Below are 16,200 nucleotides of genomic sequence, written 5' to 3' on the forward strand. Positions count from 1 at the left end.
TATGCCTGTTCTAAGCATTCCTTGCATTTTCCTTTAAATTGAACAGGCAAATTTTACAGCAAGCCTTCAGTTAACTCTACCCAAACTAAGCTATACAAGAGAAAAAAATACTAGATGTTTTATTGAAGGAAAATACTAGATCTGCCACTAGTTTTATTACAGGCCTGCAATTCCTCATCAGCAAGTCTGAGATCCAAGAAGTTTGAAAATCTAGCTTTTTGTGCTTGTGACAAAAGCCGAGCTAAGCCATGCAAAGCTTTCTGTGGCCGCACACCGCTCACCCCGTCACTATCGATACCTGATTTATTGCTGAGGAGATACCGATTACAGGGTGTTGCCCCGAGCCCACTGAGGGTCCTATGTAACCTACAAGCACACATATTTTTGAAAGAGAAAATTCTGAATTCTAAACCCCCAAGAATTTCTGCTAAGGGACTACAGTATACTTACAGTCGTATAAACAGAGACAAAAAAGCCACTGAAGCCTGGTGCTGTACACTATTGCCATCTGCTGACGGCAGTTTAGAAGTACAAATACGTAATCAAAATGGAAACGTTTCATCTTGCTCATAGGGTTATGAGCAGCACACCGGTGACCTAAAAAAATTTGAGATTCTATTTTTTTCAAAAGCAACTGCTATGAAATAAATCCTCAGTGGCTGAAGTTCTTTTAAATTTCTATAATGTAATGGACCTCGTATGTTCCATCCACATCACATAAACTAGAAGCTGAATTATCTTAATTCAATGTGGTTTCATACTTTTCAGTATTATCTCTAACTCATGCTCTAGCGACCCCTTTGGGTGCTATTACAAGTTAGTCTGAAAGCCAGAGGTGAGGACTGATGCCACCAAAATGGAACCATTAAAATAACCAGAAATTGCTCCACTGACCATTTCTTACAGAGCCATAAGCAATGTCAAGGTTACAGGAATCTAAATAAACCACAGGTAGTGCTACTTCTATGAAAACTACTCTAGACCATAATAGCCTTTTAGGGTATTTCTGAGTGTCCACAATCTTCTCTGTTTTAAACTATTATGGATACATTCCCTACGTGTTCCCTAGGAGTTAAATAACCATACAAGTATATCTTGTTTACCCTCATAATTGTAACCTTTGGAACACTGCTGTCTTAATCTTTTATTTTCTCTCCCTCCCTAACTACCATGGTTGGTAGTAGCTCTTTAGCACAGGGGAAATATGAAACAAAGATTTGTTGTTTAGATTTTGGGATAGTGAATTTTCATGTGCTGAGTTTACCTCTGAGGAGTTATCCAACAATACAATGACCTCCGTTGGTAAACCCACAGGATCTGTGGACCCCCTCCGGTTCTATTCCTAATACATACTTTATTTACAGATTAAATCTTAGTTTCTCTTTGGTTCTTTTTTCTCAAAAGGTCTAAATTCATGGATTGTTTAACTCAGTAATTAATTAGAACATTATATGTCCAGATATTAAGAACAACTTTCTCTTGTCCAGTTCATTATAAGGCAGGGGATCACAGCAACTTATTTGGGGTACCCCTCTAAGTAAATACCCTCTAGGTATTTTGGGGTACCTAGATTCTAAGTAAAGAGGAAAAAAAAAAAGTACAAATTGAGACAGCATTTTAAGTGTTTCTACTCTCAGATCCAGACTGACACAATTAACCTGTTCTGGTCATCAATTTCTAAATTTATAAGATTTTGTTAAGTGGTATCATTTTCAAGCATGATATACCCAGAAACAACAAAAAAAGTACTTAATACAGGAAAACAACATTAACAATGGTCTATTCCTAAGAACATAGTAGAATGGAATACCTAAAACCCAAAGAACTTCTCTAAAAATGAGTAAGGGGCTTATTAAGGGGGAAAATTCAACAGTATTGTAATTTAAAGAAATTTATTCTTTAAAAACATTTTCATGCACACTTTCATGACTGCATTGTTTGAGGGGGTAAGGAGATGATCCTACAGGCAGTGTCCACTCAGAACGTAAGTGATATGCGTATCACAATACATTTTGGAAATAACTGGCAAAATAAAAGTGTAAATTTTCATAGTGATTTAAGACTGCAAGACATTTAAGATCTCAGATTAAATGGACCGATATTAGAGTAGTACAGACCAAAACTGTGCAATGTTATCACTTCTGCGTTACTGTGACCCTTAACACGGTGCACTCATAACCACCTCAACCACAAAGCACAGTCGCCCAGGACAGAGGGAAACCCCATCAGAAAACAGTGACAGAAGTCTGAACGCACAGCACAACACGCGCCCTCTCCCTACCTCAGTGTGTGCAATCCACTGGTAACAACTCCACGCAGTAGGAGAGAAAGAATCATGAACTACTATTCAAACAAAAAGTATTTTTATGGCCAAAAGAAGAGTTGAGCTTCTTGCCTAGAAAAGTCCTTTAATATCTTACATTACCCAATACAGTTAAGTCTTAAAAAAAAAAAAAAAAAAAAAAAAGGCAAAGTGTTCAATTTTGCATGGGAAATTCAGTTTTCTCAATATGGATAAAAACTTTTTCATTTGATTCATTTTAAATGGCAAAATCTTCAGAGCAGAAAAATATAGCATCTCCAACAGACATCTAAAGGCAACAATATTATATTTACAGGATGCCGTCATCAGAAATCACTAAGAAGCAGAAAGAAACTATCATTTCACTACCCTTTTCTCAGCAGTCATCTAGGACCACACAAACTAAGGAGATCCAGGAACTAACGAAACATATTCTAGATGAAGCAAGTTTCACAGAACAAACAATTCTCATAAAATAGTATTATTTTTTTCTTTCCCCCCCTGAGAGTCAAGTTAACCAATCCTTGGATTGCAATCAAGACAAAGACAAGAGCTCTAAATCCTTAATCATATCAATATCAAAACTATGTAGACACTTCTGTTTAGAAAAGCCAAAATGTACAATAAAGGAAATGAAAATAGCAAGACAAGGTGCTATTAATAGTGGGATCATAGCAGAAATGTAGGGTATTTGGTAAAATATACATTAAGTGACATTTGGGGAAAACTTTATTGCTCTTGATGGAATATAGCACCAGTTCAAAGAATAAAAGATGGTTAGGATTAATCACCTTTAATCAACAATATGCGTTTATATGAAAAGTGCTTAAAGCAGTAGTTCTGGAAAAAGGTGAGGATGAGAAATTTTTTGTATTATATATTTTAAATATGTTAACTACTTCATTAAACAGACAACAAGCAATCTATACCTATTTAAGTGTATCAGATTTGCTACTGTCAGTCTGATTATCAAATCCAGAAATACAAAATCAATTAAGGGACAGAAACGTTATTCAAACTTATAAAACAAGTTAGAACATTATAAAGTAATTTTTATGCCAAAAATATTTGTTAATTATTGCTTAAATATACAGCTGATTACACTCGTGAAATTTTCCAAATCATAAATGAGAAGATTTCTTCTGAATGCTAACATTTATCCCAAGGAAGAGAGAAATATTTAGGGGATGTGTAGACATTGCTTAACCACTGTGGAAAATAGCCCAATTTCCCCCAAACAGTTTTAATAACGAACATCACTGTGGTGACTGAGGAACTGGAAACAAGACTACATGATCACACTCAAGCTCTATGAAGTCAGCCAAAGGATTTCTTCATGATAACTGCAGCTGGCACTTTCTCGGTCTTTAGAAGGTAGGATTTTATGTAAACTTCTTGTTCTAAAAGAAAAGGTCTGAATGGATAAATCGCTAAGCAGAAGTACAAAGTTTTTTTAATGCAATCTTCTGTAAGAAGTAATTAAAATGTAAAAGCCAAACAATCTAACATCGAACGTAATTCCCTTCGAGATACACTTTATCCATCAGTCTGAACCATCAGTCACTGCCCTGCTAACCCTCATAGTGAAACGGGTGCTATCTTACTTAAACTAGCTCGACTTTCCGTAACAACAGTCTCAGGAGTGGCATTCTTAAATACCCAGCGTGTGCATCAGTCATAGTTGAGGGCAGGCACAAGAATACTCCTCAAGTTGGTGAAACTGTGGAGTACCACCCGGGGATGGAAGCGTGACCTGTATCCTCGAGGGGAGAGGAAAACCAAACGCTTATAAATGAAGGGGATTTGGGATCCTTAGTGTTGACACAGAAAACAGAATTTTATATTTTCATCGTTTTTGCAAAGAAAATGTCTCCATGATCATGTTATCAACATCAGTCTTTATATATGTGTGTGTGTATACACATATGTACGTATACACACACATATATATAAGCATATATACATAATTATTATTGTTTGGGGTGATGCAGAAAGCCACAAATGAGAAAAGGACACTAAGGTTTTAATAAGGGGAACAAAAAGTTCTGTTCACCAGTATAGATTCACATTACAGTACACCAGTATCGACAGCATTTTCTTGTCTATTTTTGGTACAGAAGATGGCAGCTCTCTACATAACCTGGTAAGGCTTCAGTAACTAAAGCATAAAACAAACAAACAAAACCCCCGCAAAAAAACAAAACAAAAAACCCAGCCTATTAGTTTACAGTTTATTTTAAAAATTCTGAAAGACACTGCAAGTTCTAAACTTTTAGTAGGTGCTCCCCACACACAACCATCTTGTCAAGAACCCAGCAGAAGAGCCCCCTTTCCAGGAAGCTTTGCAACAGCAGAGTTGTGCAATATGGGTGTTTCTTACTACAAGAAAAAATTATACATGGCACATTCTCATTCATATCTTGTAATGTAAAAAGTTACAAACATACCTAATCAAATAAATAATAATAAAAAAAAGAATTTGAATGTATTTGTAAGTATCCTAAAACCACTACATAGAATAATGGCAACTTTCACTCACAGATTATTTACAAGGTAATACCCAGTGTGGGTACACTGCTACAAAACTCAAAACAGAAGGAGTAAACTTGAAATGTTTTCCATAGTAAAGATCTAGCAGCATGACTATCTAATGCTGTTTTCTCCCGATTGCTTCTAAAACGTTCCTTTTTACTCTGTGTCTTCGTCCAGTTCATAATTGTCTTTATCATAAATATCTTTTACTAAAAGAACCCGTACGAGCATATTTTCCAAGGTGTTTCGGTCCAGCGAAGCAGACGTGTACCAGACAGGGCTGTCTGCAGAGCTAGAGCGTTCTGGTTGCAAATAGAAAACATCCATTCTCTGATTAAGATTCTGTGGACTTCAGGAGAAAGGAGAAAGTCCATGTCACAGTATGTACACGAAATTCCTCACAACTTCCTTCTTTTCTTTCAAGAATAATTCTGCTACCATTAACCACATTACATGGGCAGACCACATGCATAATTACCTACATTAAATATTCTATCACTGAGATATTCTGAAAGTTAATTTCTACAATAAAAGATTATTTTCCCACTATAATTTAAATTCTGTATTTCACTGAATCCAAGACACCATCGATAGAAACATTATTTTTAATCATTATTTTAATATTGCCACTAAACAAGTAAAGCACTGCCAATTATAATTTCAAGATGCATCAATTATAACATGCATCCCAGTTTCAGAGACAGCATAAAATGTGAGAAATGTGTCTTAGAATTGATGAAATATGGTAGCACATAAAATAAAAATACTTAACAACGTTACACAAAAGAAATAATTTTTAAAATAAGATAATACTGAGATAGGAATTTCCAACTAATAAATAGTTACTACCATTGGAAGATCCAGATACTGGTGCAGGGCCACCCAAAACTATCGTCAGAAATATTAATTATTAAAAATAATCATCCTATAGGTGACATTACTGCTTTTATGGTTCTTGAGAGTTAACCTGGAGAAAATTTATAAAAACAATTTATAAAACTGTTTACATAAGAAAATACATTCTGAGTTCATGCTTGCCTTTTAAAAATTACAGAGTGCATACTTAAAATAATGAACAAGCATAAAATAATTTGTGGTCTCTAAAAATTTCACTGGTTTAAAATATTCTAAACGCCTGTCGGTACCCGCGGGGGAAAGCAGTGGTGCAGCTGGAACGCACAGGGCCCTGAGAAGACGCCGCGCCCTGCAGACACTTCAGGGATCTCCCTCCAGAACTGAGGGCTCGCCTCTCTCCACCTTCTCACCAGGGCGTCACCGGGACCCAGGCCCAGCAGGACTGCTCTCTGCTCCCCACAGCAGAGCTGGCTGCAACAGAGACACCACAGCCCAAAAAGCCTAAGACATGTACTGTCTGACTCTCTACAACAGCAGTCATTTCATTAGTAGAGAGCGATTTCTTAACATGTGCTTAAAACATGAAGTATAAGCTGGGTATTTTATAATAACAGGACTAAAAACGTCATAACTGAAAGGACGTCATAAGTGAGAAAAGAGAGAAATCTAAAAAAAAGGACCAAGGAAAAAAACGTCACCTCTTGGTAGTGATAAATTCACAGCAACTAACTGTTACTACCATTTAAAAAAAAATCAAATGTCATTAACACTTACCTTTTAGACAAGTAGCATTCAAACATTTTCACAGGACATCTAGAAGGATTGGCTGTATTTTCAATTTGTTCAAATACTGGCTCATCATCTTCATGTTTTCTTTTTCCAGTAGTAATTTTATCTTAAGAAATAAAAATTACATAAACTTTCTAAGACCAACCTTGAACAAAGGTGACACCATTCACTCTGATCACCCCCAGTATCTCTTACACCAAAGAATGGGACCAGGTGTACTTCAGAGCTCTAAACCGTGGCTTCTGGTAATTCCTAATTTTCAGACAACATAGGTTGTCTTATCTTATGAAAATGACAGTCCTTAGGTTCTTAACAAGTGACCCAGGTGGTCTTTAGTAAGGCAAGAAGTGGCAGTCCCTGCCACAGACAATGCCAAAATGAAAACCTGTTACACTACCTTCGTTATCTGTTCCACATAAGGAAGACACTTGGTATCGAAGACATGCTTTGTTTTCCATTGTTAAAGGGTTTTTTTTCCAATGCCTAAACACAGTGCCAAAGGAAAGCCTTAAGTGCTGTTCCACTGTTTTCAGGCCAAAATACTTAGTGTTAAAGTAGAACAGGGTATTCAGAAGAGCTACTGGAGAGTGTGATCCTAGCTGTTTTATCCTCCAGAGATAATCTTCTTCAACTCGAGAAAATATCGACCCTTAAACAGAGAGAAAGATTTTTAAAGAATTACAATAAACAGTTTTCACGTAACCAGCTAGAAACAGGTAAAAGTTAACTCAAGAACAAACCTATTCCAATCCTCCATTCACTCCAGATCAACTGGAATGAATTGCAGAATCACCTATGCTGCTCTGAAACAACACAGAGCCAGGAAACACAACAGACTACACAACTAGCACCCCTGGGGTCAGGCCTGGAGTCTGCTCCTGGTCTTCCAGAGGACAAGCAGACCATGGTCAGAAGGGAAGTTTAAATCTGTAGAAATCCTGAAAAAAAATAGCTGATTTCCATTCAAACAAGTTTTCTTTATGCATCTAAAACAGAGGTTTCTAAGAGAAATTTACATCAGAATCTCAACTGGGGGGCTTAAGAAATGAACATCCAGTTTCTTACTCCAGAGAAAGTGGGTCACATTTATTACAAAGTTCTTCATAAACACTAGCTATCAACCACATTCATTTCTAATTCAACAAAAGACGAGCTGATGCGTCCATGAATAAGTACTCTCTCATTTAAATTATTTCCTAATTATCTTTAGTACACTTTCTATAAACACAGAAAATCCCAGCAGCAAGTCGGTAACATTTTATTTAAAGGAGCATTACCATCTGGAAGTATGCTTGGTTGCCAACTTCGGAGTATTTTATTCATTTCTTGCTCAAATGTCTGGAATCCTGGATCAATAAATATGTTGTCTTTTCGATTACTACCATACAAGTACTACCCAAAAAAAAAAAACAAAAAAAAAACTTTAAGGATTTAAAATTTATATAAGATTTATATGAGCTAATTACAGACCACTTACACTCTATTTCCTAAGGGAAAAATAAACGTCTTACATCTTTGTCTTTATTAGCATACTAATAAGAGATTATTGCCTTTATCTATATATCTGGAAATCAAAGAAACATAAGTTACCAATTAATCTGTTGCTAAAAAAACTCAAAGCTGAAAGACACAGGCAAGAGCTCAGAACGTGAGAACTGGATGAGCATCTTCAGCCCGTCAGATACAAACAGCGCACGTGGCTCCAATGCTCAGCACACAGTCCACGGACAAGAAGGGTGAGGGCAGGGCGGGAGGGTTTCTGCGCTTGAAGCCTCTCCCAGCAGCCTGTGAGCTTGATGCTTTTCCCCTTGTTTCCTCTCTATGCCCCACTCTCCTTGAGTTAGGGCAAATTTATGAATCTTACAACTTACTATGACAAACCTTAACAGTGAGGGTTGCTAAAGAATGACTTAAACACCAAAGTTTGCAAAGTCCATCTCCAGTGGGTAAAAATAATGTACAAGTAAAATGTGTGACAACAGCACAAAGAACGGGAGGTGGTAACTGGGATTACAGGGCTTGAGGTTATCACATGTGAGACAGGGCAAGAAGATGTGAAGGTATATAATGATTAACTGAAGATGCACATTGCAAACCCACTAAAAATAATTTAACAGGCATAAATAATAAACCAATGATGGAGATAAATGTAATCACAGAAAAATAATTCAAAAGAAAGCAGAAGAAGACAAAAACAAAAAAACCCCACAAAGAACAGATACAGTGCCCCCATCATCCACAGTTTCACTTTCTGTGGTTTCAGTTACCCACAGTCAACCAAAGTCCAAAACTATTAAATGGACGATGACAGAAATAAACAATTCATAAATTTTAATTGCAGGCCATTCTGAGAAGCCATGATGAAATCTCGCGATGTCATGTCATCCCGCCCGGAGGGACGTGAATCACCCTTGGTCCGGCGCGTCCCGCCCATCAGCCACCTGGTGGCCATCTGGGTTGTCAGATCCACTGCAGGGTCACAGGGCTTGTGCTCAAGTGACCCTTACTTTACATAATTATGGCCCCAAAGCAGGAGGAGTGAAGCTGGCAATTCGGACACGCCAGAGAGAGGACGCACAGTGCTTCCTTTGAGTGAAAAGGTGACAGTTCTGGACTTAATCAGGAAAGAAAAAAATCGGATGCTGAGGTTGCTGAGATCCACGGTAAGAACAAATCTTCTATCTGTGATGTCGTAAAGCAGGAAAAAAATTCAGACTAGTTTTGCTGTCACACCTCAAACTATAAAAGCTACAGCCACAGAGGGTGGTCAGTGCTTAGTTAAGATGGAAAAGGTGTTAAATTTGTACAATAAGGTTTCTGAGAGAGAGAGAGAGAGAGAGACACCACATTCACATAACTTTTATCACAGCATATTATGATAATTATTCTATTCTGTTATTAATTATTGTTGTTAATCTCTTACTGTGCCTAATGTACAAATCAAAACTGTATCACAAGTAGGTGTGTAGAGGCCAGTGTAGTATACACAGGCTTCAGCCCTCCAGTGGGGATCCTGAAGTATCCCCTGTAGATAAGGGGGGTCAACTGTATAACAAGCACAAACAAGCAGGATTTTCAATCCAGTGATTAATTACATTAAATGTAAAAGGTCTAAACCGGGGTCTGCACTACAGTCCTGAAGGCTGGCCCGCTGCCTATTTACAAATACAACCAAGTTTTCTTAAAACAGAGTGCACGTGCCCAGGCTGCTTTCCACAGACTGAGTATGGCCTACAGAGCGTAAAATGTTTACCAGCCGGTTCTTTAAATAAAAAATTTTGTTGGTCGAAACACACCAAGACAAATATTATCAGACCGGATTAAAAATTTTTTTAATTTGAAAAACAAGGCCGGGACTTCCCTGGTGACGCAGTGGTTAAGAATCCGTCTGCCAGTGCAGGGGACACAGGTTCGAGCCCCGGTCCAGGAAGATCCCACATGCCGCAGAGCCACTAAGCCCGTGCGCCACAACTACTGAGCCTGCGCTCTACAGCCCACAAGCCACAACTACTGAGCCCGTGTGCCACAACTACTGAGCCCACGCGCCGTGCTCCATAGCAAGAAAAGCCACCGCAATGAGAAGCCCGTGCACTGCAATGAAGACCCAATGCAGCCAAAAAAAAAAAAAGGTAAATAAAAAATAAAAAACAAGGCCCAACAATATGCTGCCTAAAAGGCACCTACTTTATACCTGGAGACACAGCAAGTGGAAAGTAAAAGGATGAAGAATATAAACCACATGTACGCTAACCAGCAACTAGGCCAGAGCACCATCATCTGAGTTGACCTACCGTTACTCCCGCTAGTCAGAAGGAAGACTAGAAATAAAAGCACCAGCTCGTCAGGACAATTACATAAGACCTTGCGGCGGGGGAGAGGGGGGTGCATACTGTTTATAAAACAAAAGGAATGCTCATCACTGACTGAATTCACTGAGCTCTGACCCAGACGTCTTCAGGGGCTGACACCAACGACTGGGAAGCAGAGGGAAGGAAAGACACCAAAGCGTGTAACATGGTTCCCTGTCCTTGGGGACAAAGCTTCTGTGTCTTTTGCCACGTTCATAAGGAAACGGAGATACACGCACATCTAGCCAAGCGCGATGGGGTGGGGGGACCCAGGGGAACGGGTGCCCACCACCCATTCTGGGTAAACGTGGCGTGAAGGACGCGCGCACAGATGTAAACCAGTGTGTGAAAGGCTGACCGGGACTGTGGGGCTCACGCAGCCCCTTCTTTCTTCCTCCGACATTTCCACATTATGTGACCTTCTGGCGACAGCCACCACCCCTTACACCAGCGGAAGGACAGGATTAGCTACTGCATCTGTGAGGGAGGAAAGAGGCTGGCCCACCCTCACTTCTCAACACACCACCTGCCCCACACGTCCACAGGGCTTGGAGAGGAAGCCATGCTGCTTTTGTTGTCAGCCGGGGACGGAATGAGTAAACGCATCACACAGAAAAAGACGCACATTCTTCCAGAACAGCTTCTACCTCTGTATGCATCCTTGAAGTACCAACAAACAGCATGATTTCTGGAAACTATCTTTTAGACATCTTAACACCACAGTGAGTTTGAAGATTATTTTTAAAGCTGGTTATAGATACCATACACTCTTACAAAAAGTTAAATCAAGCCTGTGAAAATCTGTCCAGTGATGAGAAGAGTAAAACAACTGGTTTTCCAATTGTGGTAAAAATACACAGAACATAAAATTTACCACCTTGACCTTTTTTTTTTCTTTTTCTTTTTTATAAACTTTTCGGCTGCGCCGCACGGCATGTGGGATCCTAGTTCCCCGACCAGGGATTGAACCCGAGCCCCCTGCATTGGAAGCACGGAGTCCCAACCACTGGACCCCCAGGGAAGTCCCCATCTTGACCATTTTTAAGAGTACTGTTCCAGTAGTAAAAATTTATTTCGAGGAAACATTTTTCAGTACATAAAGAACCTATTTTAAAAAGAAAGGAAATTCTGACGTGTGCTACAACATGGATGAACTTCAGGACATTATGCTGATTTCACTTACATGTGGTACCTGGGAGAGTCAAACTCACAGAAACAGAAAGAAGAAGGGTGGGTGCCAGGGGCAGCGGGGGAGTAGGGGATGAGGAGTTAGTATTTAATGGGGACAAAGTCTCAGTTTTGCAAGATGAAGAGGGTTATGAAGATGGACGGTGGTGATGTTTCCACAAGATTATCAATGTACTTTTATACCACAGAACTGTACATTTAAAAATAGTTAAGATGGTAAAATTTTGTTATATGTATTTTACCACAATTAAAAAATTGGAAAAAAATGAACCTACTTGAAGACATAATTTATAATCATTAATATTACAATCCATTTAGCTTTCAAACCTCTAATGGTATTTGAAGTTCTAATACGTAAATATTTTGCTACTGCAAAATACGTGACGGTCTCTGAATACACAGTAATTTAGAGCTATGTGTTATTCCCCACCACTGCTTAGATCCTCTTAGGCAAATTTCTATCCTGAAGAGGGAAAGTGAAATACAAATTAAGACAATTCTAGTTTTCTCCAGTGATTTATTTCAGCACCTACTACCTGTTAGCAGCATAATATTTAATTTTAGGCCTATAAACAAAACTCTACATAAGAATATTTCCTCCTATCATTTACCATATTTACAAATACATAGGATGTAAAGCTAGGACCTTTTCTGACCTCTGGGCTCAAACCTGTATGATCTGTTCAAAACTAAAAGTCATTATCTAAAGTGGATCTTCATATTTATTATGGGAAATGTATTCATTCAAGATTCACAGACATGTGGTTGAAGTTTACCTAAAACCTCTAAAGAATGAAATCTTTTATAAGATGATTCCAAAGAACTAATGAGTACTTACACTATTTAACAAGTTAGAAACAGATCAGAGATGAAACAGACCTATTTGCAGAGAGAAGTCATTTATCTGTTTACATGTATATCAACACAGATCTATATATACATATATACACCATGCCTCAGAATGTTAATTCATTTATTCGCAATTGTAAGGTGGGGATGAAATCAACCTGATTATCATATATACACATGGTAACAGACACATCATTAGTCCTGTTACAAAAGATGCATGAGCTTCGAGGGGTCCGTTACTAACTCTGTTTTTCACCTAAGTTCTTTTTGGTTTTGGTACACAGTTTTGGAGAACCTGAAGTTCACTTTTAGGGACATAGCACATTATAGCAGAAACACCTGTATACAAAGTAGCTAAGAAAACCCTTTATAATACCCCAGTATTTTCGAATAAATTACTTTTGCCTTTCTTGGTAAGCCAATAAACCCGGATGTTCCGTAATATTCTTGAAGCAAAACATTTTTTTCTCCAAGAACCTACCACAACAACCTTTCTTAACAACGTTATATTCAAAAGTAACCATGAAATCACTCACCTCTTGAATCCCGAGGCAAAGATAATAGATGCTGTCAGGTGCATAATTCTCCCCATTTGGCCTTCGGATCTCTTTGACAAAATGGGCCAAGCCATAGTCAAGCTCAGCCGTGGTGTGACAGAGTAGATCCTCTTTTAACTTTACTGACTTAGCTAAAAAGAAATAAAATTTAAAATAATAATTATTATTTACTGTCTTAAGATTAAGAAACTTTCTGAAATCACTTTATTCTGTGTAAGAATTTAAAGGTAAAATAACAGCTACATTTAAATGTAAAATATTTTAAGCTACATCCATGCTTTTTAAAATCAAAGGCAGTTAATAACAAAAACCTTGATTTTATTTATTTTTTTTCAAGGAAAAACATTTTTTTATAATGTACAGTACATGTAGCTTCATGGTAATTAATGATTCACTTGAGTACCTTCTGGATTTTCACATACTATGGGTATTCTAATTTCAGTCAACATTAAGCCTTTACTGTGGATGAAGGAATGTTCTAAATTTACGTGTATTTTCTAATGTAATTCTCATGACAACCCTACAAGGTGGGTACTGTTACCCCCCCCTTTGGAGCTGGGGAACTGAGATGTCAGTACGTGAGGGAGCCCTGGCAGTCTGACTCTAGCACCTTAATAAGGCCATACTTCCTGCCCTCTTTGTGGTGCCATGGACTGGTCCATCCACAGTAAAGAGTCTGGCCTGATGCAAAGGGCTCTATCTGCTTAGAGCAAACTTTCTTCTTTACCCACAATCATCATCATCATCAACTTCAGTAAGGAAACAGAAGGTTTGTTTGAGTTGTACTGACCAGCAAGCAAGAGCTCCATGAACCGACATTACCGTAAGGACTTCATTTGTGCAACACGGTGTGTGCCCGTGTGTGTGTGTCTGTGTGTGTGTGTGTGTGTGCGCACGCGCGCGCAAGCTCGCTCATGCACATAAACGGATGCACAGGAGAATAGTTACCAAAATATGAATAAAAACCTTGATTTTACATAGGACATAGGGGAAACAAAATCAGAACACTTACGAGATTTTAGCTCATCTAACACCAGAAGATCTTCATCAAGCTGCCTCGTTCTGACCCAGTGTTTCCAGGCGTTTACCCCGTACGTGTACTTGAAAGGGAAGCTGCATTCCGAGTTGTCAGAACTGTCGTCATGACACTGGTACCCTGACACTGCCTTCCTCTTGGCTCCCTGGTAGTAAAACACCACTGTCAAATCTTCTTTTTCTTAAGCCTATATTATTTCATGACTTTATGTAAGCCATCTCTCAACAAATGCACATTACAAAGAAATATATTTACATGATCAGAACTGACTGGAATTTCTGATCTGAGAACAGTTACCTATGACATTACTTGAAACCTCTCTCCAGGAATGCTGTATTTCTGCATAAACTACTTGGTACAACAAAATCATATTAACTACTGCTGTGAGTTGAGAGTCACTGATGATGAGAAAATACATAAATAACAATTAAAATCTGAAACAGAAGGATTCCAAATGTTAACATAAGAGAGAAACCGAAGAACTTCTTGAAGACTCCACCTCACAGGCGATGCCTCCTCAACTCCTTTCCACTTTCTTGATGGTGCTGTTTGCTGTACAAAAATTTTAAATTTGGATATAACCCAATTCATCTATTTTTTCCTTTTGTTCCTGTGCTTTTGGTGTCGCATCTAAGAAACAGTGTCTAACCCAAGTTAATGAAGATTTAGGCCTATGTTTTCTTCTGAGTTTTAGAATTTCAGTTCTTACATTTAGATTTTTGACTCATTTTGAGTTCATTTTTGTGTGTGGTGTCAAGTAAGAGTCCAATTTCATTCTACTGCAGGTACTCACTCCTTTTCAATTTTTCCTTTCTTTCTTTTTTGGAGAAATTTGTGAAAGTCATCTTTTTTTTTTTAAAACCTTGCTTTACGTTGGAAATCAGAGATACAGAAAGTTGTTAATAAAATGTTCAGAACAATGATATCCGTTCGTACATTTAGATTTGGGATCCCTGAATGACTGAATTGTCTAGCACGTCTTCCTATGTGCTGGGATGCTTCAATGAGACCAGATATAACAAACTGTGTACCTCAACCTCATCAAAAGTAACAATGGAAAAAACAACTCCCTAGAAAATAGTCTCAGTTGTTGTCTAATAATTGAATTTACTTTTTTAGCAAATATGTAAACCTTTTATCAATGACCACCTTTTATCAAGATAAAAATTAAAAATAAAAAGTCGCAATAATATTCACTCTTCTTCTATGAAACTATGACTAAATAGGATATATTTTTATTACCTAGAAATGAAGTAATAAAAGCTTTACCTCTTAAGTCTTTTTAATTCCAGAAAACAAAGTACCTTCCCACATTCTCAGGCACAACTGAAGCTCAAGTACCCTTGCCCTCTACTACACAGAGACAGGACATGAATGCAAGAATACTGTTACGTTTCATTACCTTTTTTTTAGATCGAGGTCTAGGCTGTTCCTCATATTCTTCTCCAAAAACAGGTGGTAATAAAAACTCATTTTCCATATCAAGCTCCTCAGCAGCTGACAATTGAAACAGAAGAACTTTCATTTCAAACATAATAGCACAGCCTTACGCTATATAAACTCAGCCAACGAAGGACCACCCACTGAATGCGCACAAGCACCATGCACAGGGCAGCCTGTGCTGGGTGGAGAACAAACCACCTTCTCTACCTAACCTGGTCTATAAGTTCTGACAACGCCTGTTCATACTCTTAAAACGCATGTACAATGCGTATCAACACAGAATTTTGTGGAAGTGTGTGATAGAAAAATTACTAAAACCTGAAATTTAATTATAAGATCTAAATGGTCTCAGTACAAATCTGTTTCAATCTATTAAATCTTTTCCAATGTAAAAGGCTTTACATTCTATTCAATACGCTTATTGGCCATCGATACAGAAAATAAACAATGAAAAACAGAACACATTTCTTTTACAACAAAAGACCTGAAAATATTTGTTTCCCTTTGAAGGTTAACTTAATTTTCAAAAAGATTTTAAGAAAAATACTATCAATATTTTGTTTAAATTTTTAAAAAGACACCAACACTTCTATATCTGTAAAAGTTTCTATAATGAATTAGTTTTAAGAAAGTTTCTTTTTAAGGCTCTGGGAAATTCCTTTTAAGTTCCTACAATTCAACATATGCTTCATTTTGGAAGTTAATTGCTGAGTTTTATCTGGATAAAAAAGAAAAGACCAATAATAACAGTACAGGCAATGACCTGAACATTAGATTGTTAATGATCATAACCACGATTAT

At 37.8% G+C, this 16,200-nt stretch overlaps 1 protein-coding gene across 16 annotated transcripts in view; it reads right to left on the reverse strand.

The window, feature by feature from the left end:
• ZMYM2 (zinc finger MYM-type containing 2) overlaps positions 1 to 16,200 on the reverse strand; it is a 107,916-nt gene that overhangs the window by 15,291 nt on the left and 76,425 nt on the right. For 9 of the 16 annotated variants that reach the window (XR_014256185.1, XR_014256186.1, XR_014256187.1 and 6 more), the window contains exons 19-24: positions 15,359 to 15,453; positions 13,933 to 14,101; positions 12,900 to 13,051; positions 7,756 to 7,870; positions 6,876 to 7,127; positions 6,464 to 6,584 (exon numbers count right to left, since the gene is read on the reverse strand). Coding sequence is in view for 8 of the 16 variants with exons in the window: in XM_082435080.1 (XP_082291206.1) it covers positions 6,464 to 6,584; positions 6,876 to 7,127; positions 7,756 to 7,870; positions 12,900 to 13,051; positions 13,933 to 14,101; positions 15,359 to 15,453 (904 nt within the window). In the remaining 8 variants the exon portion in view is untranslated. Of the gene's footprint in view, positions 1 to 4,308; positions 5,184 to 6,463; positions 6,585 to 6,875; positions 7,128 to 7,755; positions 7,871 to 12,899; positions 13,052 to 13,932; positions 14,102 to 15,358; positions 15,454 to 16,200 lie in introns of those variants that run through there. The other 7 variants (XM_082435073.1, XM_082435072.1, XM_082435079.1 and 4 more) reach the window with 1 other exon arrangement.

Source organism: Balaenoptera physalus (genome assembly GCF_965194825.1).
Source record: "Balaenoptera physalus genome assembly, chromosome: 18".
In the NCBI taxonomy this organism is placed as follows: domain Eukaryota; kingdom Metazoa; phylum Chordata; class Mammalia; order Artiodactyla; family Balaenopteridae; genus Balaenoptera; species Balaenoptera physalus.